The sequence below is a fragment of the Protopterus annectens genome, chromosome 2.part0, assembly GCF_019279795.1.
Source record: "Protopterus annectens isolate FY-2018-M chromosome 2.part0, PAN1.0, whole genome shotgun sequence".
Lineage (NCBI taxonomy): Eukaryota > Metazoa > Chordata > Ceratodontiformes > Protopteridae > Protopterus > Protopterus annectens.
The window spans coordinates 816,677,675-816,705,258 of NC_056728.1; the positions used below are offsets into that span (position 1 = coordinate 816,677,675).

At 37.3% G+C, this 27,584-nt stretch overlaps 1 protein-coding gene across 1 annotated transcript in view; it reads left to right on the forward strand.

Annotated features, from left to right (window-relative positions):
• The window catches only part of LOC122792784 (purpurin-like), a 199,362-nt gene that overhangs the window by 26,666 nt on the left and 145,112 nt on the right, over positions 1–27,584 (forward strand). The window contains exons 2-3 of the mRNA XM_044060353.1: positions 74–210; positions 1,922–2,034. Of these exons, the coding sequence (XP_043916288.1) occupies positions 74–210; positions 1,922–2,034 (250 nt within the window). The remainder of the gene's footprint in view (positions 1–73; positions 211–1,921; positions 2,035–27,584) is intronic.

Here is a 27,584-nt window from a genome sequence, read left to right on the forward strand (position 1 = left end):
CTGTTTCTTTACTTTGAGATTTATACTGTCAGGACAGTACAGAATAGTAACTGCATGTATCCTCCCTTTGCAGTATACTGGGAAGTGGTACGCAGCTGCGAAGAAAGATCCTGAGGGTGTTTTCCTGCATGATAACATTGAAGTGGAGTACACTGTTACAGAAAATAGTACTCTAATATCCTCATCTAAGGGAAGATTGAGACTTTTTGGGTAAGTATTGTACTGTCACCGTGTGGGGTAATAGTGTTGATATACTAAAGTGGTGGGGAACAACATATGGAGTAAGTATACAACTGAGGGGGGAGTAGAGCTATTAACAAAAATAGAAAGCAGGCTAAGTGTAGTCATAACAGTCGTGAGAATGCAGCAAAAAGGTTGGGATTGGTTCTCAAATACACACACACACACACACACACACACACACACACACACACACACACACACACACACACACACACACACACACACACACACACACAAAGCAACACTAATAGAAAATAAGTACTTATTGTCCTGTACAGTCAATGAGATTCCATATCTGAAGTAGCATCAGCAGTTTAGAGATCTCAGTTCACTGATACATCTATCCAAACAAGGGAAAACATCCACATCAGAAGCCTTATCAAAGGGACTTAATAAGTACACCCCTGGAAAGGAAATGCTGGGTGAGATGCTAGAAACTTCTACATTCTCCATGTTTGGCATAAGGTTGAAAATGGTATTTTTTTCTTTTTTTTTTTAAGAAAAGTAGATACACGGGGGAGGGTGGCATAATGGTTAAGGTGTTTATCTTACAAACACAAGGGTCAGGGTTTGATTCTCACATGGGGTATTTGGCTAGGCTTAAATGGCTCACAAGGGCAGTTAGCTTAGTACTAACCAATGAATAAAAGAAGACCCAATCTGAAAATATATACTGGACTTCTAATGCATCTCAAGATATACTTTTTCACTAAAGTACTAACCTTACTTATGCTTAACATTTCAGACAATTCAAACTTGCATGGTATAGACGTAAAGCAGCTCTTATAGGGCTTCAAACCAGCAAGCAGTATATTAACTAAGATCTATAACCAGGGTCTATATTATAGCGTCGAAACACTGTACAGCGAATATGAAAAGACCGACAAGTATTCAGCAAAATCCATTTCTGCGATTCACTGAAAACTTGTCGGGCAAATAAATACTTGCCCCGCAACGCAACAAAACTTATTTTACCTAAAACAAAACCCACCCATGTGGGGGGCTGTGCCCCCCACCCCTTAACTAAATATACCAACTCCGAGATTACACTACAGTGGAGAAAAGGGCAAAATTGTGTAGTTGGCCAACTACATATTTGCCCTGTGAGAATTCAACAAATTGCGGAAATGGATTTCGTTGATTACATATCAGTCTTTTTGTATTCGCTGTTATGGGATTTCGACGCCGTAATATAGACCCCTATAACCCATTCATATGCAGGAAAATTGGACAATAGGTATACATTATCTGTTGCCAAAATGCGTGTATCTAGTATCACTTATGAATGGAAGATGAATACAGTGAATGTTATGTCATCCACAGGCAGCAGAAATACAGAGAAATGATTAATGTGTTTGCCTGCTATTTATTTGGAGCAGACTATATATATACTGTATATACCAGTCATCTTACTTTACAAATATGCAGACTGTGTATTTGACAGACTACTTGGGTTAACACAATTGTAGATCAACATATGAGATAAGCCAAAGTTAGTTTCTGTGCTATAATTTTGTTTATCAATTAGACGACATAGGCAGTAACTTCAGTAACATTTAAACACAGCTTCTTAATTTTACTGTATAATGTTCTCCAAAAGCAATAACCTGATCATTTATACCAAATATAACAACTGTATGAATGTTAAACATTTACTGTATTCCCCTTGATCTTTCAGATTCTGGATGCTTTGTGCAGATATGACTGCAGAGTTTATAGTACCTGACCCTTCCATCCCCGCTAAAATGGTGATGACTTACCAGGGCATAGCCAGCTACTTATTTAGTGGAGGTAAGTGAAAAATATCTTACAAGTTCATAAGACAGAATATATGCAGCTAAAAGACATTACGTATCTTGTTTACTTATTCCCCAGAGACTACTAGTCTCTTTCTAGTGTCTGGGCCCTGTATAGTTGAACCACATCAGAAATGGTTTTCAGTTATGAAAGTTTCTTTTAAGTACATGACAAAATAGTGGCTACTTATTAGCAGGCTGCAGGCTTTTAGCAGTTTGTTGTATAAATGCAGCATAGTCCTTCTGTCGCATCTCAACATATTATGCAGGGTATAAAGTAAGCAACAAGACACAGCAGGACATGCTCAGGACAAATGTTACTGCCCTAAGTGGCACAGTAAATGAAGAAACCACAGACCACTTCTCTCAAATTTATGAAGTGACAAATAGACTGTCATCCAGCCTGCTTAGTGGTATAGAGGTATAAACCCCTGACTGTACTGCAGATGACCTGAGTTCAAGTAACAGCTTGGATATAGGAAGAGTGGATAGGCGAGGATGGGAAATGAGTGATTATAGTTTACTCATCCTAGGGGATGGGTGTTTTGGTGCCCTAACCAGCTTTCCACTGCCACAGTGATAGTATAGAAGGCCAAGAACAGAGAACGTAGGATACTAGATTAGTGAGGACATGTGCTGAGGCTACCCAGGCTAGTGGTAGTAGTCTCTGCTCTTGCATGTGAATGGGCAATCATACATAGCGATAGACAGGCATAAGTAACCCATGTAGTAATTTAAGTAACGTCACCATCAGGGAAGGGGTTATGAATTAACACTAATGTTCTCATTTGACAGGATGCCAACAAGGATGCAAGCAACCCTTGTGGCTTTCACCACCATACAGTACTGGGCACATCACTTATATGAAGGGAATAAATTAGTTTAATCCAATAGATAAAGGCTTCATGGTCTTCAAGCATAAGGGCAAATGGGATAAAAAAAAAATACAATCTGTCGTCTGCATATCTGTTTTATTTCATTCTATATTTATAAATTGGGCTAAGATTTTTATAAACATTAAGTTGGCCGAATGTACAATAAACCATGAGTTTTTAGTATCTTTGGCTAACTGTGATAAAATAGTGCTCGAGTCTGCTAAACTGACATCACTGTGCATGTGGTAAATGACCAGCACCATTTTAAGGCAGTACTGTTTTTCACATATTACTAACCTTATGCAGAAGCAGTGACCCTTGACTGTATTCTATTGATATGGAGACTTTATCATTTAAACTTTTTTGCCCATTCATCTTTATTATAGATTATCAGTCCTTATTTCCAACTGAAATCCAAAAATCATGTAAAGAGGATACACCAGGACAATCGAAGCCAACCAAAATCCGAAAATAGACTTTTATTGAGACAAGTATAAAAATAAGTGAGCGCTTTCACGTCTCCTGGATGCTTCATCAGACTTAATTAACCATCATTACAACGCATCTTTATATAATAGTAGGATAGCTCCTATTGGAGAACTGATACAATACTCAATAAGGAAGGTAATTAATTAATAAAAACAGATGCAGAGTAAATAAAGTGCTCTATTGCTAATAGGTACTATGCAACTTATATGATGAACATTAAGAACAAACATAAAAAATTTATGTACTAAAAAAATATATATATATATATATATATATATATATATATATATAATTACAAAAGTACCTGTGCATATCAAAACTTAAGACAAAAACATATAAGTGTAAAAAAGTGTAAAAATAAGGAAATACATACACTAATAAAACACTCCAAAAACTTTAAAAACTAATGTTTAAAAGCTAATTACTTGTGTTTAAAAGGCCTGTCTGCCAAGAAAGGTCTCAAGGTAACTTTATCATTAAGGCCATGTCCTCTATCTGCTGCTAGCTTAAGTATCCATTTGATCTCTCTCTTCTCTACATTATTACGTATGCAGCCTAATCTCTCAGTCCTATAAACATGTTCCAACACTAGGAAACTAAAACTATGTGTACTGTCTCTATGTAGCACATGGTAGGCTAGTGCATTGGTCTCATCTTCTTTATTAATGGCATAAACATGTTCCCTAATGCGTTCCCTGAGAGTTCTAGTGGTCATGCCTACATAAAAACATTGACATTTATAGCATTGAGCTAAATAAACCACATTTCTAGTTTTACAATCAGTATATTTATTGAACTCATATCTTTTACCTGTATCTGGATGTATGAATTCATTAGAATTCTTAATGTAACTGCACTGATTACAGGTACGACATGCTTGTGTACCTTTCCTTTGTGATATCAAACCATCATGTCTATTGTGGTCATAGCATAGTAACCTCTTCAGAGACTTGGTGTTCTTATAACTAAATGAGGGTTTGTCTCCTACTACTCTCATAATATCTTCATCAAGTTGTAAGATATTCCAATGTTTTTTAATAATGTCAACTATAGAAGAATTGTTGTTGGTATATGATATTGCTAACCTTCTTTTACTAATGTTAACATGGTTACTACTGGTCCTGGCTGAAGGCACAGTCCTGTATATATATGGTTTATCCTTACCATCATGCTCTGTGCTAAATAATCCACTGAGTTCTCTCTTATGATAGCCTCTACCTGTAAACTCATCCTCCATATTTTTAGTAGCTTCTGTAAACACTAAATCCTCACTAGTAATTCTTGAAAAACATGCTGCTTGATTCTTAATAACACTCTTGTATACATGTGGAGGATGCATACTATCTCTATGAAGTATATTATTCCTCCTACTAGGTTTATGAAAAACTTCAGTGGTAAGTTTCCCTTTATCTTTACTTACTAGTACATCTAAAAACTCTATTCTAGTCAGAGATGCAGTATTAGTCAGTTCTAAAAACGTAGTGGTACCATTAACATATGTAATAAACTCTCGTAGAGTAGCAAGATCCCTCTCCAAATAAAAAAAAATCATCTACAAATCTCATGTAATATCTAATATATTTAGAGTAGATTTCATGTTCTAAAACATAAGTAGATTCCCAGTATACTAAGACTAAATTAGCATATGAGTTGGCACATGATGTGCCCATCACTACACCTTTAATTTGAAGATAATAACTATTGTGAGATTTAAAAACATTATTGGAGAGGACCAGATCCAACAACATAGTAATCATAATAATCTTACTGTTAGACATCCCTTTTTGTAATAGAAACAATCTCAAATATTCAATACCAACATCATTAGGTATACTCGTAAACAGGGCTGTTACATCCAGCGTGACTAAATAGTCTAAGTCCCTAACTTCATCAATTCTGTTATGACAAGCTAAAGTCTCTAAAAAATGTTGTGTATCACAAAGTATAAATACAGTTTCATCTACTATTGGCCTAAGTTGTTTCTCTAGGAATATAGAAATACTCTCTATGAGCCAACCTCTTCCCGAGACTATCGGTCTAAGTGGAGGGCTATACAAATTCTTATGAATCTTCGGAAGAGCTCTGAATATTGGAACTAGAGGTTTCTCAATTAAAAAATAGTGATATAAATTTTCATCTATTATATAACATATCAGCATATCATAGAGGTTAGCGTGCATTGTTTTAATAAGCTTGTCTAAACCCACAGAATCAAGTTTAGCATAGGTATTAGAATCAAACAATAAATCAATAATTCTGTTATCATAATACACTTTATCTAAAACTACTGTGGCTCCTCCCTTGTCAGCAGGTCTAATAATTATATCTGTATTATTCTTTAAAGTATTAATAGCTAGTCTCTCTTCCTTCGTTAAATTAAAAAATTCTGGTTTAATACTATTATTTTCAAAGTTTAGCAAAAATTCATTCACACAAGCTTTCTCAAAGCTGTCTAATAAAGAATGCGAAGGTGGTATATACACAGATGGTTTTTTGAAAGCAATATTCATAGCATGAGTTTCATCATTCTTAAACTGTAATGCTAAAGCAACATTCCTAGTGAACTGCTTAATGTCGACAATAAGCTCACTAACATCCACACTCTGAGAGGGGATGAATGAAAGCCCTCTATTTAAAACAGATAACTCATGTTTAGTTAAAATATACATTGATACATTAACTACTAAGTCCGCTGGATTGGTTTCAATAACTTGCGTTGAAACTCCAACTGACATTCTGAAGTTTTCCGTTTCCTTCCTTTGTACTGAGGACTCCAATTGAGTTTGTTCTCCACTCAAATAGGTAGTGGAAAATGGAGGTTAGTAATGTCTTTCACTGTATCACAGGGATTGTTTATAACATGTCCCATCGTCTTCCTATGAACTACTTGTTCATTATTCCCAAGGTTATCTTTAGTTTGACGTACTATAGACGAAAATGAAGGTGAGCGTGATGGCTGTTCCATGCTGTGTACTTTTGTTGCTGCTGCAGTATCAGAACCGGAAGTAGAGGGAGGCAATGGAGTGGAACGCTCAACCACATGATTGCTGATAGTATCACTGGTTACATCATTAAACGACCGAGTGGATGCCCTCGGCCATCGAAAGACATTCCCACTTGAAAAATCTAAGCAGTCGCGTTCATGTTTTTTCTTTTTCAACAATAATAGCTTGTTATCCAAGGCTGTCATAGTTACAGTGATATCAGAGCGAAAATTATTGAGTTGAGCATCAGTTAGCATAGATAAAAGTTGTTCTTCAAGCACTAGCGCCTCTTGTAATAAGGTCTGCTCATTACATTGATACTGTTCAATTAACAATCGCATATAGCTATAGCTGGTCTCTAAATTTAGCTGCTGCCACTTAGTCAGTAAATCTGGGTAAGTTGAACCAAAAGTGGGCATTTTAAGAACACAAAGTCCTCTAGGGACTATTTTGAATCTCAGACAGGCTTCCATGTGTCTCTCCTGCCATTGAACATTCTTAATTTTATTTAGAACATCTTCCAATTTACGCATTATTTGTAAAGTCTCTATATGTATAACAGAGTCTTTCTGTTTGGAAGATGTCTGAGTAAGTTCTATATAAGAAAGTTTCAAGACAGGATTTTCTTCCAAACTCAATAGCTGCTTACAGTCAAATTTCCTTCGCATTTCCATTACCTCAGTTGTTGCATTGGTTCCTTCTGTCATGTTCCTGTCGTGTAAAAAAATCCAACTAGTGAAAAAGCAAATAAACACGAATCAGGATGAAGTATCCCCTTCAAAAAGAAACAAAAATCCAAAAATCATGTAAAGAGGATACACCAGGACAATCAAAGCCAACCAAAATCCGAAAATAGACTTTTATTGAGACAAGTATAAAAATAAGTGAGCGCTTTCACGTCTCCTGGACGCTTCATCAGACTTAATTAACTATCATTACAACACATCTTTATATAATAGTAGGATAGTTCCTATTGGAGAACTGATACAATACTCAGTAAGGAAGTTTTGAGCAGACCTTATTCGATAAGGAAGTAATGAGCAGACCTTATTACAAGAGGCGCTAGTGCTTGAAGAACAACTTTTATCTATGCTAACTGATGCTCAACTCAATAATTTTCGCTCTGATATCACTGTAACTATGACAGCCTTGGATAACAAGCTATTATTGTTGAAAAAGAAGAAACTTGAATGTGACTGCTTAGATTTTTCAAGTGGGAATGTCTTTCAATGGCCAAGGTCATCCACTCGGTCGTTTAATGATGTAACCAGTGATACTATCAGCAATCATGTGGTTGAGCGTTCCACTCCATTGCCTCCCTCTACTTCTGGTTCTGATACTGCAGCAGCAACAGAAGTACACAGCGTGGAACAGCCATCACGCTCACCTTCGTTTTTGTCTATAGTACGTCAAACTAAAGATAACCCAGGGAATAATGAACAAGTAGTTCATAGGAAGACGATGGGACATGTTATAAACAATCCCTGTGATACAGTGAAAGACATTACTAACCTCCATTTTCCACTACCTATTCGAGTGGAGAACAAACCCAATTGGAGTCCTCAGTACAAAGGAAGGAAACGGAAAACTTCAGAAGGTCAGTTGGAGTTTCAGCGCAAGTTATTGAAACCAATCCAGCGGACTTAGTAGTTAATGTCTCAACGTATATTTTAACTAAACATGAGTTATCTGTTTTAAATAGAGGTCTTTCATTCATCCCCTCTCAGAGTGTGGATGTTAGTGAGCTTATTGTCGACATTAAGCAGTTCACTAGGAATGTTGCTTTAACATTACAGTTTAAGAATGATGAAACTCATGCTATGAATATTGCTTTCAAAAAAACATCTGTGTATATACCACCTTCGCATTCTTTATTAGACAGCTTTGAGAAAGCTTGTGTGAATGAATTTTTGCTAAACTTTGAAAATAATAGCATTAAGCCAGAATTTTTTAATTTAATGAAGGAAGAGAGACTAGCTCTTAATACTTTAAAGAATAATACAGATAAAATTATTAGACCTGCTGACAAGGGAGGAGCCACAGTAGTTTTAGATAAAGTGTATTATGATAACAGAATTATTGATTTATTGTCTGATTCTAATACCTATGCTAAACTTGATTCTGTGGGTTTATACAAGCTTATTAAAACAATGCACGCTAACCTCTATGATATGCTGATATGTTATATAATAGATGAAAATTTATATCACTATTTTTTAATTGAGAAACCTCTAGTTCCAATATTCAGAGCTCTTCCGAAGATTCATAAGAATTTGTATAGCCCTCCACTTAGACCGATAGTCTCGGGAAGAGGTTGGCTCACAGAGAGTATTTCTATATTCCTAGAGAAACAACTTAGGCCAATAGTAGATGAAACTGTATTTATACTTCGTGATACACAACATTTTTTAGAGACTTTAGCTTGTCATAACAGAATTGATGAAGTTAGGGACTTAGACTATTTAGTCACGCTGGATGTAACAGCCCTGTTTACGAGTATACCTAATGATGTTGGTATTGAATATTTGAGATTGTTTCTATTACAAAAAGGGATGTCTAACAGTAAGATTATTATGATTACTATGTTGTTGGATCTGGTCCTCTCCAATAATGTTTTTACATCTCACAATAGTTATTATCTTCAAATTAAAGGTGCAGCGATGGGCACATCATGTGCCAACTCATATGCTAATTTAGTCTTAGCATACTGGGAATCTACTTATGTTTTAGAACATGAAATCTACTCTAAATATATTAGATATTACATGAGATTTGTAGATGATGTTTTTTTGATTTGGAGAGGGGATCTTGCTACTCTACGAGAGTTTATTACATATGTTAATGGTACCACTACGTTTTTAGAACTGACTAATACTGCATCTCTGACTAGAATAGAGTTTTTAGATGTACTAATAAGTAAAGATAAAGGGAAACTTACCACTGAAGTTTTTCGTAAACCTAGTACGAGGAATAATATACTTCATAGAGATAGTATGCATCCTCCACATGTATACAAGAGTGTTATTAAGAATCAAGCAGCACGTTTTTCAATAATTACTAGTGAGGATTTAGTGTTTACAGAAGCTATTAAAAATATGGAGGATGAGTTTACAGGTAGAGGCTATCATAAGAGAGAACTCAGTGGATTATTTAGCACAGAGCATGATGGTAAGGATAAACCATATATATACAGGACTGTGCCTTCAGCCAGGACCAGTAGTAACCATGTTAACATTAGTAAAAGAAGGTTAGCAATATCATATACCAACAACAATTCTTCTATAGTTGACATTATTAAAAAACATTGGAATATCTTACAACTTGATGAAGATATTATGAGAGTAGTAGGAGACAAACCCTCATTTAGTTATAAGAACACCAAGTCTCTGAAGAGGTTACTATGCTATGACCACAATAGACATGATGGTTTGATATCACAAAGGAAAGGTACACAAGCATGTCGTACCTGTAATCAGTGCAGTTACATTAAGAATTCTAATGAATTCATACATCCAGATACAGGTAAAAGATATGAGTTCAATAAATATACTGATTGTAAAACTAGAAATGTGGTTTATTTAGCTCAATGCTATAAATGTCAATGTTTTTATGTAGGCATGACCACTAGAACTCTCAGGGAACGCATTAGGGAACATGTTTATGCCATTAATAAAGAAGATGAGACCAATGCACTAGCCTACCATGTGCTACATAGAGACAGTACACATAGTTTTAGTTTCCTAGTGTTGGAACATGTTTATAGGACTGAGAGATTAGGCTGCATACGTAATAATGTAGAGAAGAGAGAGATCAAATGGATACTTAAGCTAGCAGCAGATAGAGGACATGGCCTTAATGATAAAGTTACCTTGAGACCTTTCTTGGCAGACAGGCCTTTTAAACACAAGTAATTAGCTTTTAAACATTAGTTTTTAAAGTTTTTAGAGTGTTTTATTAGTGTATGTATTTCCTTATTTTTACACTTTTTTACACTTATATGTTTTTGTCTTAAGTTTTGATATGCACAGGTACTTTTGTAATTATATATATATTTTTTTTAGTACATAAATTTTTATGTTTGTTCTTAATGTTCATCATATAAGTTGCATAGTACCTATTAGCAATAGAGCACTTTATTTACTCTGCATCTGTTTTTATTAATTAATTACCTTCCTTATTGAGTATTGTATCAGTTCTCCAATAGGAGCTATCCTACTATTATATAAAGATGTGTTGTAATGATGGTTAATTAAGTCTGATGAAGCGTCCAGGAGACGTGAAAGCGCTCACTTATTTTTATACTTGTCTCAATAAAAGTCTATTTTCGGATTTTGGTTGGCTTCGATTGTCCTGGTGTATCCTCTTTACATGATTTTTGGATTTTTGTTTCTTTTTGAAGGGGATACTTCATCCTGATTCATGTTTATTTGCTTTTTCCTTATTTTCAACTGACTTTCTCATATCTTCTTATTGGAAGTAGGCAGAGTCAGAAATATCCTACTCGAAATGCATGCTCTCTCGTGCTCTCACTCTCCTGTAAGAGATGACCATTCAGCACTTCCTAGTGAAGTTACTACCCCTGCAGGCCAAGAGTGAAGAGGGAAGTTATCACAAAATATTTGTTTGAAAAAACTTACTGAGATGGAGCACATAATGACATCACAGGCTTTATTATAAGAGATGTCAATTGGACCCTCCCACCTAATGTCTGGCTGCTTTCCCACAGCCAAGAAAACAATCTGTGGTTTCCACCAGACAGTGCCATGACTATGAGCAGAAATAAAGTCCTCACTCCCAAAGGATGGAGAGTTGGTATTACCTGCTCAGTCCACTCTCCACTGCCTAACCTGCTAATTGAACTCAGGATATTTGGGTCATTGGGTCATAGCCAGGGTTCCGTCATCTATGTGCGAAGATTTTTGTCTTTGCTATTTCCTTTAGCTGCTGCTAGATATTGCCTTCATTTGTTCTATCAATAACATTTATTTACTTTTATTTTACTTTGTTCCAGATGTGCTGCACAAACTCATTCTCCTTTTTGATATGTTTAATGTCAACTGAATGAAAAGTAGCCTTAAGTTAAGTTGACAATGAAACAGAAAGAGAGAGACAGAAAGGAAGAGAGGTGTGTTTTGGGTGGACAGTGGAGAATGTTGCCTAGAAATAATTTGTATACTGATGTACATTAGTGTTTTACCTTAATTATATAGCACTGCACTTAGACTTTTTCGTAGCCATAGTGTACAGTTGTCTACCATCCTGTTCCTTGTTTCATTTATTTTTCTTTGCCTTTCACTGCTTGTGAATTAGGATATGTGTGACAACTAGCAGTTGTCTTTGAAAATGTAAGTTCAAAATTCTGCTCAGTTCTGCTGACTGAAAACATCTGAACCAAGACATCTTTTATACCATGATGTTCATTTATCTAATAGCATGGGCAACCTGAAACTATTTACCAAATTAATAGAACAATGTTGATGTTAGAATCTCAACTGCCAGTCTATGATCAATAGCAATTAGTGAGAAGACATGAGGCTTCTGATTTGAAGCAACAGTCTGAATCATGTCAACTTAAAAATGAAATTAAAGTATAAAATAATGTTACTTGCAAGCAGAACTCTTGAAAGCAGTCCAAAATTGAACAGGAAACACAGCAATGACAATGGTATACTTATACGAGATAATATGAAAGGAAACTAGGAATAAGCCGAAGCAGCATAGACGGTAAGTAGGGCATTTGATATGCATAGGAAGACATACAAGATTAGAGGACTGTAAGCAATGCTGGAGCTTTTATTTGAGGTTATGCCTGATCACTGTAATGATCTATGTAATCGGTGCTTGACTGAGTAAAACTAATGGAGTTTTCCCACAGTACATTAGGACAGTGTTAAGCTGACTGTGATCTTAGCAAGACTTGCATGGTTCAGTCCTGTACTTCGCCTAGCTCTCAACCAATCAAGGACAAATATCAACAAAATCAGGGATAAATCCAAAAATAATCAGGGACAATCAGGGATACTTTTAAAATATTAGTTCTATTAACTTGGGACATTAACAGAACAAGAGAATGTGAATTAATAAACAGTTTCTGAAGTAAAAGAAGTCTATAACTCTTATTATTGTCATTATTTACTAAGTATAATTCACAGCATATTCTTCAAAAGTCACCAATTTTAGGAGGGATTAAGAGGGACAGGGCTAAAATATGAGTTAAAATCAGGGACGTCCCTGAAAATCAGGGGATAGTTGAGAGGTATTGAAGTGTGTGTCTAACTGATATGGAAAATAAATACAGCAAACTAGTGCACATTAATTCTGGCCTGGTAAATGTCTGCTGTTTTAAAGTAAGCGCAAAGCATAACATTGTGAGAATGTCGTTTTAAATACAGAATTAAGATAAAATGTGATCAATGCATTTAGTGAGCTGGCAAAAGTTTAGGCCACTGAAGCCCTATTAACATTATAAGTTATGTGGATTCAAAGTTGATCAGATAAGAGACCAGATTTTCATAGGTATTGTAGAAATTAGAAAAATTATACAAATTGGTTGTCAGCTGGAATAAATTAAAGTGCAATAAAAATGGTAATGATAAATGTGAGTGGAATTGAGCAGAAACCATGAAATAAACAGGGAAAGAAGCATGGGGAGGCCACTATAAATGTGCAAGTAATAAAAATATGCCTGTAAAAAGCGTACTAGATGCAAATGTGTTCATACTGAGTCAGAGCTATTGGTGTGAAGCAAAATTTGCAGAAAATATAATAAAATTAGATGTTCTGCAGTTGTGTTTAAGACTAATGATCCCAAAGTGCTAGTACAAAGGCTAAAACTGAAAATGAATGCAAATAAATCTTTATTTGGGGTTCTGCAATTACATAGTCAGACCCAGGTAAAGAATGTCATTTCAAACATCCAATTCATGACACTTTAGTAAGAGTTATGACAGACATGGCAGCAGCCATAGCAGTAACATTGCTATATGTATATAAAGTATCTCAAAATGCCTAACAGAGATTTCCAGCTGTGTCCCTTCCCAAAATGTGTATAGCATAACGGCTATAAATAAATGCAATCTGAGGGCCACGCCACTCAACACTAGAAGTCTAAATCTCAAGATGCACTCACGCAAAGCACTCCTCAAAATGGAGGACATCGACATTTGTGCTGTAACAGAGACCTGGTTTAAAGTGGCAGAAAGCACCACTGCGCTACCAGGCTATAACTCATTCCAGACCTTTCGGCCCTGAAACATGGACCGAAGCTCCAAAGGCAGTGGTGTCTCCATATTCTTAAAGGATATGCACACCTCCAGATTAGTAGCCCAGCATAATGTATCTGAGATACTTCAGGTACAACTAACATTGGGTAAGATGGCGATCCAGGTCATAGCCTGCTATAGCTCCCCAACCATGTCCCTAGACTCTCACTCCACGTTCCTAAGTACCCTGGAATCTATCAAGGTCCAACCTAATGCTCTCCATCAACTGGAAGAACTACTCAAGCACCAATACAGTGGCCCAATGCTTCCTGGAATTCATCAATTCCAATGCCCTGGACCAGCTCATTCTGACTGCCACTAGAGGAAGCAACATCCTTGACCTGGTTATTGCTAACATGAGCGACCGTTGCACTACACCAGTAGTTAATCACTCCCTTGTAAAATTTGACCATAAACTAATCACCATGGAAATCCACATCTCACCCACACGCCCCGCAAAGTTAACCACCTTGAAAAACTTCTCCAAAGCTGACTTTGGGCTCCTAAAAACAGAGGTGGCTAAAACTTCATGGCACCCATGCCAATGGAAAATAGCTGCACAACAGCTGAATCATACACCAATGCACTTTACGAAAGTGTACATAAATGCATGGAAAAAGCCATACCCAACAGAACCAAGACGGTCTCCTCCAAAAAAAAGGAAGCCAATCTGGTGGTCCTCTACCATTAATAAACTCTAAAACAGAAGGAGGAAACTGTTGCAGAAAAAGGCAAAGTCCCAAGACTAGAAAAACTCCCTTATTAGCCTCAACAAAAAGTTGAGATCCCTCATCAAATCCTGTAAAGCCAGCTATGAAGGCAGAATTGTGGCAGACACTAACAATAATCATAAAGCCTTCTATAGTTATATCAAGAACCTCCATGGCAATACCCAGATTTGCTCTGAGTTACTGCACAATGGTACCTCCTATACTGAGCCAACAGATATTGCCAACATACTGGCTGACAGATTAATTGCCAACTTAACCCCTCTCTCCCCCCTAAAGGACCAATCACAATACCAGAAGAATGCCAGGCACCTAGCATTACTGCAGCACAAGGTTAAAGCTGCATTGTCCAAGGCCAAGAATACAGATTCCATGGGAACTGATAATATCCCTGGCTGTGTTCTACATGAACTACAAAATAATGGGCACCACATCTGTGTGCCCTGTTCAGTCACAGCCTTGCCTCAGGCTTTGTCCCTACTGAATGGTGCACTGCTACAGTCATCCCTCTTCATACAGGGGGAGCAACTACAGACACTGGGAATTATCGCCCCATTAGCCTGATGAATCTGATATGTAAAGCTATGGAGCACATCATTATGGACCTGATTAACAAAGACATAGGAAATCTCCAAACTATAGACCCCATGCAATTTGGCTTTGTGAAAGGGAGCTCATGCCTGCTCAACCTGGTTGACTTCTTTGAGTCAGTCACCAGGGCTGTGGATGAAGGTAAGGTAGCGCATACAGCCTACCTCGATCTGACCAAGTCCTTTGATACCATTCCTCACTCGGGAATTATTGATAAACTCACCAAACTAGGCATTAACCCCTATATCACTAGGTGGGTTGCAAACTGGCTCACAGATAGAATACACAGTGTGAAAGTAGTAGGCTCCAAGTCAGAATGCCGACCAGTTACGAATGGAGTCCCACAGGGATCGGTCCTGGGTCCTCTCCTGTTTAGCATCTACTTCTCAGAAGTCCAGGCTAACACAAAGGGACTCTGGCTGACCAGGTTTGCAAATGACTGCAAGCTGGGAGCCATTATTAACTCCCCAAGTGATGCAGACATCCTACAGAAAGGCCTCTCTGAGACCAATGACTGGTGTCGAAACCATGGCCTTAAGCTTAATGCCAAAAAATGTGTTATCATCCCCTTTGGTAAAAACTCAGTTCCCTCTAATTACCACATCGATGGGAGCCCACTGAACACTGAAGGCATTATAAGAGATATGGGGACACAGGTTGACAGCAACCTCTCCTTCGACCACCACATTGCCACTGTGGTCAGAAAGTCCTTCTATGTGGCACATCTCATTACCAAGGGTTTTGCATACAGGAAGAAAGAGGTCATTGTCTCTCTCTCTCTACTCTTCCCTCATTAGACCAATCATTGATTATAATGCCCCATTTGGCATGTACCTCACTAGACACTTGCAACAGCTGGAGAGGCCACAGAAGTACCTCACAAAGAGAATCTTAGGCATTAAACACATGTCCTATACAGACAGAATCAAAAGTCTCTAGCTATTCTCTGTCTCATATTGCTTACTTAGAGGCGATCTTTGCTTGACTTACAAAGCCATGTCTGACCCAGCTCTGTTAGAAATGCTACATCTAAAGAAATCCCAATCCCTCCACACCACATGCTCCAGAGAGCTCAGTCTCATTACCACAATCAACAGAACATGTTGGAGGGACAGGTTCATAACCCAGAGACTGCTCATGGTCTGGAATAGACTTTCCATACATGTCAAGCAGAGCACCTTGCTGTTCCTCTTCAGGAGAAATCTTGATGAGTGGATGGGTAATAGAAAGTTCACCCCGGGGATCACTCTAGTGGCTCTACTTGATAGAGGCACTGGGAACTAACATTGGGTGACAAGATGACAGGGCACTTCTATGGGCTAGGCTTGTAAAGGCTCCAGAGCCATTAGCCTAGTACACACCTATGAACCTATGAACATATGACACTATTCAAGTCTTTAAAACATTCTGTACAAACAGATTATAAATCAACATGTAAGAACTTATTTACAATATCATAGCTAGTCATGCTGGCATATAATACACAGGCTAATCTGAAATTATATACATAACTTCAGCCAGACATGCTAGCACAAATGACAGTGTCTAATTTCTTCATAGCCTAGTAAACACCAGTAAACACCTATGAAACTAAAAGGGTATTTGGACCAAAGCATTGTACCTTATTGTCTTTCTCTTGGCAAGTGGTCTAGGTTATGCCTGAAAAAGGTCTTTAGACCAATGCATTAACCTGGTTAAGAAATGAATAAATAAATACATTTGTTGTACAAATACTTTGTTGTGAGAGCTCACTTGTCAGAGCATGTGGGTGTTTTGCTGCATCGGGATTGGATTGTACTGTTAGCATTGCAAACAGCTTAAGTCCTGAAAAAAATCCATGAAAGGCATCACGCGTTGGTCAAGTGTAAAGACAGAGAGAGGGGGGGGAGCAGCACAAAATGTTTGTGTGATGGCCAAATATTAATGCTGCTATAGCTGAAATATGCCTGTAAGTCAGTTCTACATTAAGCACAAACTGAAACAAAAGAGACTCTCTTAAAGGGCCAAGGCAAAACATTCCAGCAGACTTGTATAAATATAAAAAAATTATATTGTAGTAGTGAACTGTTAATTGAGAGACAATGAGATGGTCAGCTTACCTACAATAACCAGTCAAGTCATATCCTGATTCAAAACCAGATGGAAAATTCTTATAAGGTATCACTAACAATGGGACTTTATTCTTGTCTATGGAATTTCCAAAATTTGTAAAGGAGTATGGATTTGTCCCTACAATGTCATTTGCATTATTCACAAGCAAATGGTGCTGCTAAGACAGCAATATAAATGCCTAAAAAATCCTAAATTAGCCTACTCCACACATCGCCCTAATGTACTACAGAGAAGCTGGAATGAGTCACACACAACTAATGTTAAGCTGCCAGATTCAATCTACTATTCCAATGCACTTAAAGACAAACTTGTTGCCAAAGAATATTCAGTTTAAGACTTAACAAAGATAATCACCAAATGACCAACTTCAGATACAAATATTTTTTATTACAAAAGGATTTTGGTTTGTTCCTTGCCTGACTGAAACCTAGATCAGACAAACTGTGAAATATTAGACTGTGAAAAGTGATGGGCGGCAGTGTGACTGTTGCTAAATCTGCAGAACTGAGCTCATATGTAATCTAAACCATTGATGGAGCTAGAGGACACATCAGAGACACATCCAGACTGTTCCTGAGATGTCCGGACTGACCAGACAATTATCACAACTGGATGAGCAACTGGTGTGACCAGGAAAATCCAAAGAAGTGAAAGGCTCTGAGACAATCTCTTTAGAGTGTGATGATTGGACTAGTCACAATTTGCCTCAAAGAGACATATCAAGTAATGCTGACTTGTCACAAAAGATAAGTCCCTCACATCCACAACATGTAAGAGTTACTTCATAAGGTTGTGAGATAAGGTTTCAAGTGAGGTACCAAGACCTATCATGGTTCCAGAAACAGTTAATTAATAAAAATCATTGCTAATAGGAAAGCATGTTAAGATACTGTAGAGCCTAAATATGTTCTGTGCTAGAAATATAAACTATTATAAAGTACTGTTAAAGTCTTCTGTTAATGCACACTTTTTCAAATAAAAAGTATGTGCATGATGCAGGTATCATGATGTACACATGTGAATATTGAATTAAACTTAAAATATAATATGTCATGTTCTTCTCAAAAGGATGGGAGATGTGGTGCATGAGCCTCATGATGATTTGTGTGACTGGTGCTTGACTGAGTGTGTCCATATAAACTTAAAAAGGATTTCCCATAGTACATTAGGCAGTGTTCAGCTGACTCTAATCATAGGTTCATAGGTTCATAGGTAGATACTAGGCTATCTGCCCTAGGGCATTTATAAGCCTAGCCAGAGTGTATTTGGCTTCCGCCTCCCTATTAGATTAGCCTACTGTGCCTCTGTAAAGTAGATCACAGAAGGTACCCTTTTAAGATTAGTTTACTGTGCCTCTGTCTAGCAGGGACACAGGAGAGATCCCCGGGGTGAATTTGCGATTTCCCATCCACGCGTCCAAATTTCGCTTGAAGAGGGTCAGCGAGGGGCTATGTCTAACATGAATTGGGATTGTATTCCAGAGTGAGGGGAGCCTCTGGGAAATGAATCTGTCCCTCCAGCATGTCCTATTTATTTTTGTGCTGAGGTTTAGGTCACTGGAGCGTGTAGCTCTAAGGGACCTGGATTTTTTGAGGTGGAGCATGTCCATTAATTCTGGGTTTGACATGGCTTTGTACATCAGGCATTGATCGCCTCTGAGTAGGCGGTAAGCAACTGAGTAGAGCTGGAGTTTCTTTAGTCGACCTGCATAGGACATCTGTTTGTAGCCCATGATCCTCTTGGTGAGGTGCTTTTGGGGTCTCTCCAGTTGCTGCAAGTGTTGGGTCAGGTACATCCCAAAAGGGGCATTTTATTCAATTATGGGCCTGATGAGTGATGAGTAGAGGGTCACAATGACCTCATGTTCTGATTAAGTCAATTAAAGAGAGAGATGAAAGTGATCAATTTTTCCAGGTGCTGCCTTCTAATATATTTTTTGTTATTGTTTTATTCTCATCATGTCACAAAGCTTTGGAACAAAATTCCTCTATCGTTGTGGCTCACTGAAAATTCCCAACAATTTAACTCTGTTCTACTGCTACACCTGAAAAATGTTGGATTTGTTGCTGCTCTTTAACAACTGGTTAATTAGATTACTATAATTATATGTACAAATACTAATTGTAATTTACTTTCTATACCCAGAACAGGCAAACTTGGCCTCCACTGTACTGTGCTACTGTGCAGTTACTCTTCCTATGTTTGATTAATCCATTTGTCTACCAGTGTTCTATCCTCACTTATCTTTTTGTTATGAAGAATAACAACTCAACTTCCATGCTATTTCTAACATCTAAATGCCTTGTTCCTGTATTTCTGTTAATATAACCAGTTATATTTTGTTTTAAGAAATTCTCTAGTCTTTTCTTTTTTTCTTTCTTTGTCATCATTGTAACTGTTTACCTAAAAACATATTCTTTTCATTTCTGCCTAGACTTATCTAAAGCTAATTTGTAATCCACTGAGGTATACTATTGGTATTTCTTCCTGCACGTAGCATATAATGTGTTTCTTGCACTTATATTTGTTAGATTCATCATCTTGTTTTCAAAAACATTGATATATTGTTATGGTTACCGAACTGCTTTTGTTTCATTATCTTGATCTAAATGCTCATGTGATGTTGTTACTGGAATTTTCTCTCTCTGGGACTCCACTAAAAGAGGTTTTGTCCAGTTGGACTTTCCTGATACACAAATGCAATAAATAAACACTTTTTTTGTATCAGTTTATTTAATATGCTATTTCTGGTATTTTTTTCTGCTTGTTTGTTTATTTTTGTTTATCTGACTGTGATGTTGACAAAATGTGCATGTTTTAGTGCTATAAATGTGTTTGCACTCGGTACAGAATATTAAACCAACAAACTGGTAGTACATGTTAACTCTGGTCACCTGAAGGGTATAACAAAATAAGCCTGAAGCCTGACATTCCCTGGCAAGGAAAGAGGAATGTCAGAACACAAGAAAAAGTATAATGGATATGTTCATTATCTGCTATGTAAAAATAGATTAAAAGACCTTGATAGATACAGTAATGAAGAAACAAAATCAGAAAAGGCAAATTACAGAGACTTCAGTTTATCTCAGCAGAACATATACTGCCTAAGTAGGAACTATACTTCATAAAAATAGATGTAAGATAACATGAGGGCACAGTATGAAGATGCAAAATGATCGGTATATGTGCATATTAGTTGTTTAAGGATGGAGCGGCATTTGACCAATGCTAGAGATGGTATTAACTGAAGAGATGCATTTCACACCCACCAAAATGCACTACTATTTTTTTTCATTCAACCATAAAAATTCTCTCTCTGTCATCCCTCGCCGGTATGTTGTAGTCCCCGGGAGCTACAGCATCACCACTAGATGCACAGGTTGGCTTGGATGAAAGGCAAGAGAATTTGGCTAGAATATCTCAAATTAGAAAACTGCTTATTAGCGTATTTTGCTTTTTGGTCATTTCTCATGACAGATTCAGAGAGAGTTGTTTGCAGTAGGAGTTGGGATTCTACATAGAACCATTAGTCCTGATCTGGCACCATGCATTAGCTGTTTGGAATTAACTCCAGTAGCAGAGTCAACAGCAGCACAGTAAGAGGTAAGGACTTTTGCCTAGGAATCGTTTGGCAGTTTGAACTACTGTCTCAGCAGCTCCATTGGAGTGTGGATAATGAAGACTTCACATAGAACGTGTACAAAACCATAATCCTCAGCAAATTCCTGTAATTCTATTGATACAAATTGTATCCTATTATCTGTGATTATTTTGGTAAATCTGTCTTGAATTTAGCACTAATTTGTTGCCTAGTTTTGGTTGGCATATATAATATTTCTATATCTTGAGAGTAATAGTCCATTGCTACAAGACCACTGTTTCCTCCGAACCCATGTATGTCAGTAGCTATTTTCTGTGAAGGACCTTGTGGTAATGGAGTTATTAGTAACGGTTCTCTCCTTTGGAATGGCTTCTGTATTATGCCAAACTGGTAGGTTGGCACAAGCTTTGCAATGTCCATCTTGATATAGAGCCACCATACAGACATTTTGACTTTTTAATAACACTTAGTTATGCTTTGCTGTCTTAATGTTTTTATTTCAGCACTTCACCCTATTGTGAAAAAGGTGGAACAATCCTGTCTTGGTAGAGTAACAAACCAGTGTGTTTAGGCACTCATGCTCTGCTTACTAGGATTCCATGTACCCAGAATTTGGCTTGCCATTCTGAATCAGTGTTGACACAGTTAGTTACTGTAACCCAAAAAATGCTTTCAGAATGCCTTGCTCAGTTTTATTCTCCATGATTACTTCTTTTGCTAGTTTCATTTTTTACATGCAACAGCAAAATGTCTCATGTTTTCTTTTATCTTTTGCCACATGCAGCATACTGTTCTGACCTGGTATGTGAACAGTTGCATTTCATGTATTTATCAAGCTTGCATTTACCAGGCTGCCATGGTGGCGCAGCGGTTAGCGTTGCCACCTCACAGCAAGAGGTTCTCTGGTTCAATCCTTGGCTGGGGTGCCTTCTGTGTGGAGTCTGCATGTCCTCCCTGTGGTCACGTGAGTTTCCTCCCAAAGGCATGCTGTAGGTGGATTGGACACTTTAAATTGGCCCTAGGCATACGTGCATGTGTGTGCCTTCTGTTGAAGGTTGGGTGCCAGGCTGGCAACTCGACACTTTAAAATTCCACTGCCAATCATGAGTGGACAGGTGATCTGCTGTGGCAACCCCTAACTGGGAAAAGAAGAAGAAAGATCAAGCTTGTATTTACCCTGCTTCTCCTGTACATTCTTACTTTGGCCAGTATCGCGGTCTGTGTTGAATTGGCCGGTTTCTTTGTGTTTTACCTCACACACATCATTTCCTATATTCACATCTTGTCTCTTTAATAGTTCAGCCTATCAATTTGAATTGCCTTTTTAAAAGTTAAATTCACCTGCAGCTGTAACTTTTGAAACATTTCAGTATCAACCAGCCTAGTCACAATTCTATCGCTTATTTGTTCATTTGTCTGGTCATACCCACATTTTTTAGACAGTTAATCTAAGTGCCTAATAAAGACTTCCGCAGTCTCTCTTTTCACTTGGTTACATCTGTAAATGCATGCCCTTTTATAAATAACATTTCCTTTTGGCAAAAAATGTTCATTGAGTTTACTTATCAGTGACTTGTACATAGAATTCTGGCCCCCAGAAAATGAAAATGAACTGTAAATGACATCTACTTTGTTGCCCATTACATAAAGTGATTACCTGTATTTTTGTTTTCTTTGCCAAGCTTTGATGCTGTTCAAAAGTGTGTGAATCTCTGTCACCATAATAGCCAGACAAATGGATGATTCTGGAGGGTTAGACTTCACCATCAATAGTTAGTTTTTGGTTACTTTGGGCTTTATGGCTGAAACTTGATAAAATTATTTTATTTAGGATTTAAAATGGCAATTTTCTAGTAAAAACAACTTTCTCTAAGCTCTGTGGTGTCTCCTCAACATTTTGATGTGGTTTCAGATATGAATGGCATTTTACAGTCATTTCAAGAGAAAAACAACTCACTTTTGACACTATGTCATAATGCATACTGATTATATCCAGTTCTACTGTTTGTGCTATTAATGATGGCACTAGACACAGCTATTCAAACTTATGATGCAGCTTTAATTTCACTCAAAAGGGCATTATATTTAGAATGAAGTCATCATTCCAGCTACTTCTTAACTCTCTGAAAAATACTCTATGCATTATGAGTCCTGGAAAGTCTTAAAGGCCCGAGACCTGTTATATGTATTTTCATGCATTCATGCATGCATTTAAATCTGCACACACCATTATCATCATAATAAGCGTTTTCAAAATACCTTGATTCATGCCCTGAAATAGTCACAATCATGATTATGGTTCCGGAATATAAAGTGAGTTTATTGGACCTTGTGATTAAACAGCTCCTTTAAGACCTGATGTCTCTGAACTTGGAAGTGAAATTGTGCAGGATGCAGATGAGATGTCCTTTCACATAAAAAGTATACTGAGAGCCAAAGATAGTCAAAGGGAAAGTATTTCTATAAATGTGGAATTATTTAGATCCATAACACATCAAACTATTGGCTAGCTCTATTTCCTGGAAACAGGATATGTGGCGACATGTTTTGATATTTTTCAAGTGATATATAATTTTATCTGAATTTAAACAGGTATTGCACTGTAATACACCTTTTCAGAATGTATAAACAGCTGGCAATATTTTTGACTGCTACTGAAGGGGCTGCGTTATCAAAAACGCACAAAACATGTTGAAGGCAGTGTACACAAATGACTTTCCATGCACTGTTGCACTTACTTTTAACATGGTGACAGCTAGAAGAGGAATATTGCAACACAATGTGAAAACTGATAACATGGGACATACTCTGGGTAAAGCATAAGTGCTGAACCAAAGAACAGAAAATATTATTTTTAGAGACTTGTTACAATGTAGTTTTCTGATCATAACCACCTATCTCAGTGCAAAGTAAAAACTATAAAAGTGAAGAGGGTTACTGAGAAAGTCTGAAACATGCTCCTCATCTCACAGATGACCTGTCACTTTTCCTGTCTGAAGTACACATCCATGGGTCCGAAAACATCGATAATATAGGTCAAAACAAAGTCCTGGGGCACTAGTCTGCAGATAGTATAGCCGGCCCTGACTTCTCAGTGTTACTCTAATCCTTGCTGGCAGTTGACGTTTTTGTCTTGGTCCACTAATAAGTGGCCTATCCTCACTTGGTGGATCTGTAGGGAGAAATATATTTTCAGTATAACAGATCGCATGCACCAATATGGAACTTACATTATTAACAATGCAGAGTTGTACATCAGCAATACCTGTGACTAAACAAGCAGATTAGCAGATACACATGTAAGAATAAAAGGATATGCAATGTGGCACACATTTGACTGGTCATGTCAAATGGAGGCACACAATATGTATGATGGAGAGCAACATGCACTGCACAGAATCCACAGTGCATGGGCCATTGACATACTATATGTGCAATAGTACAGCAGAGGCTAGAAATGAGGGGGCACATGTATGCTCACAGTATATGCAGACTGACAGTTTGTTTAGCTAAAGTTGCTGGCTTTGTATTTTATAAATTGACAACAGTGAAATAAAGCCAACTAAGACCTTGACACAAACTTAGCTCTTTCGTTCTTTTAATCTGTTTTAGAACTTCTTCGAAAATGAAAACACTCCCCCATCATTTAAATATAATACAGTGTCAATCACATGATACCAATTAACCAACCAAACCAGTCTAATCAAAAATATATAAAAGTAATAAAAATCAAAATACATACATATATATATATATATATATATATATATATATATATATATATACATACACACACACACTCACACACACACACACACACACGCACACACACGCACACACACACACACACACACACACACACACACACAAACACACAAATATTTATAATCAAAGCACTTAATAATAAAAATACTTCACATTAATTAATTTTTTGAACTTGTAAAAAACATTTAATGTTAATGACCTCATTAAGGCCCGGTGTACGATCTGCCCCCAAGTCTAATTTGCCAACTGTCACTTAATTTATCCAAAATGGAAAAGGAAAATTATTTAAAGTCTGGACATACCAGTGCATGCCTAGCCAAAGCACTATTAGAATATTTTTTTCTTTATTGCCAATACATGTTCATAAATCCTTCTGTTTAATGTTCTTATAGTTTTGCCAATATAAAAACTGTTGTACAAGTCATAATTTGCTGTGTAGACCACACATTTACTCTGACAGGTGTATCTCTCTTTGGTCCACACAACTCATTTTAAATGCTTCAACTCAACAGCAGAAGAATTACTAATAAATCTCCACTGTTTACAATGCCCACAACAGAAAGTACCTAATGCGGTGAAATTTCCACCTTCAGTTCTACAAATAGTTTTCCTTTCCAAAATAGTCTTAATGTTACACAATTTTTTAAAAGTAAAAACTTGCCTGTCACCTAAAACTTGGACCAATTCCACATTTCCAGACAAATTTTCCAATTTTCCATAATAATATTTTTAAACAACCACATCTCATTAGAGAAAGGCAAAGGGAAAGCTAAAAAATGATCTAGTACGTTCTCTGAATCTACATTGCCTACACCTTTGATGAATTATACTTAAAATGGGCCGTGCTTTAGTTTCTCTAAGTCTCACAACCTCATTTTCTGTGTTGACTAACCATGGTTCTTTGTAACCTCTATTCATAAAAAAGGATCTAAGTTCTACCATTTCTTTCAAAAAAGTGTCTTGGTCAGTAGTCAAAACTTCTTAACAGAATAAGTTGCAGTTTACTCGTCTTTTTGTATGTGTAGAATGTAAGCTGTCCCTGTACAAATACTGATTAACAAAAGTAGGTTTTCTGTAAATTTTACTAATGAAAGTCCTAGTAACCACATCGAAGGTCAAAGTTATATCTAAAAAATCAATAGTCTTCCCAAACCCACTGAGAAAAAATCTAAAAAAATCAGTAGTAGTGCTCAAGTCATAAACAAAAGCTTGGAAGTCATGATAGTCACCCTTCCATAATAAAAACAAATCATCAATAAAATGACAATATAACAAAATATTATCTGCTTTAGTATGCTTGAACAAATATTTATGTTTTCTCATTGCCAAAACTAAATTGGCAAAAAAGGGGCTACCCTTGCCCCCATTGCCACTCCAGATGTTTGTTTGCACAGCATATTGTTAAACATAAAAAAAAAATGTTGTCAAGCACAATTTCCATCAGTGAATAAACAGTATTGGTCTTGCTATTGTCAAAATTAGTGAAATGTGTCAAATATTCACAAAAATATTCAACACCAGTACCTTGGTCAACACAAATATACAAAGATGCCACATCTAAAGATGCAAAGAAAAAAGGTACTTCAGGTCTGTCAAAGTAATTTAATATTTCCAAAAGATGCTAAGAATCCTGGATATATGACCTAGATGCCTGGACTACAGGATTCAAGACGTAATCCAACCACACCAAAATCGGTTCAGTGTTCCTAAACCCAGCTGAACAATGGGTCTAAAATGAGGTTGAGCCTGTTTTTATGAACTTTAGGGATCCCAAAAAACACTGCCATTTTTGGGCACTGTACGCTTAAATAATCATAAGTTTGATGATCCAAACCTTCTTAACTGAACAAATCAAACAAAGACTGGTCAATACGAGAGACAGTAGCATGTTTTAGTCACACACTAATAAGTGCCTGATATATGTTATGACAAAGTGACCCCATCATTCTAGCTGCGTATACTATCATACCTGTACCCTGTTATGAATCAAAGTCGTGAACCAGACTTTGCTGTGTTACCTCTGCTTGGTATGTATATGTTGGATCTGTGGTGCAGTTGTTCATCATACAGCACTATCAGGATGGCATCATGATATAACACTCTACTGACACACAGATCAGCACTGCGGCTATCAAAGGCAACTAATATTGTACTTAGGCCATGACTGTGTTAGCGGGGAAGCACTTCCACAATATATTCCCATATGATGCCTAATCAAATGACAGTGTGCATCCCCATACCTAGACAGATAGGAATGTATGGAAGAACAATTCTTCAGGAGTATTCCATCCTAGTATGTTAATGCACGTAATGAAGCAATGATGGTGGAAGGGCTCTGACACAACATAGAGCTACACTGCAAACATTCTCAACATCATCACCTCTGTTGGGCTGAGTTGGGGAAGGCAATGCAGCAGTATGCACATTGTCTGCCTTATCCTGCCATGTGACTGTGGCAATCTATACACACACTGGCACACCCATCTACACTGTCAACTCCTGTGTTTCCTGCCCTGCCTTTCCCTCATTCTCCTCATCCCTTGCATGCTATGCTGCATGTCTGTGCCCTTATTTGTGTTTACTACTGTTTTGCCCATCACCTAACAGATGACTATATCAGTATGCATAGGGATGCCTATGCTCACAGGTGTCCTTTCTCGTACCAGTTGCTCCCTTGACTGTCCTAGTCCACGCCTCCTGCTCTAGTATAGGTCTACATATTGTTTTTCCCCACCGGCCTGTGCTGACATGAATTCTGTCTATCTGTCACCCCACATACCAAAGACTACTTTATACATATCACTACTGGAAGGCCTAACTCTCATACCACAGAGATGTCTTTGTAATGCTGTCATGACATTTATTCCACCCAGTTGCCCTATATATACTCCTGTCCACTGGTATATGTTAAACAACTGCTTCCTATCTTGACAGTGCAGATGTATCCCTGTGTATTATCCTGCATATGGCAACCCACCAATATGCCTGCCTTGACTACTCATGCAGTTTTTTCAGGACTACTGATATTTCTTGCTGCCTGTAGGTATGGCTTACATTATTTCATCTAGCACTGTTTGGCCAGACCCTTCTATATGTATAACAAGACATACATGTACATGTATGATAGCAGTATGTTTT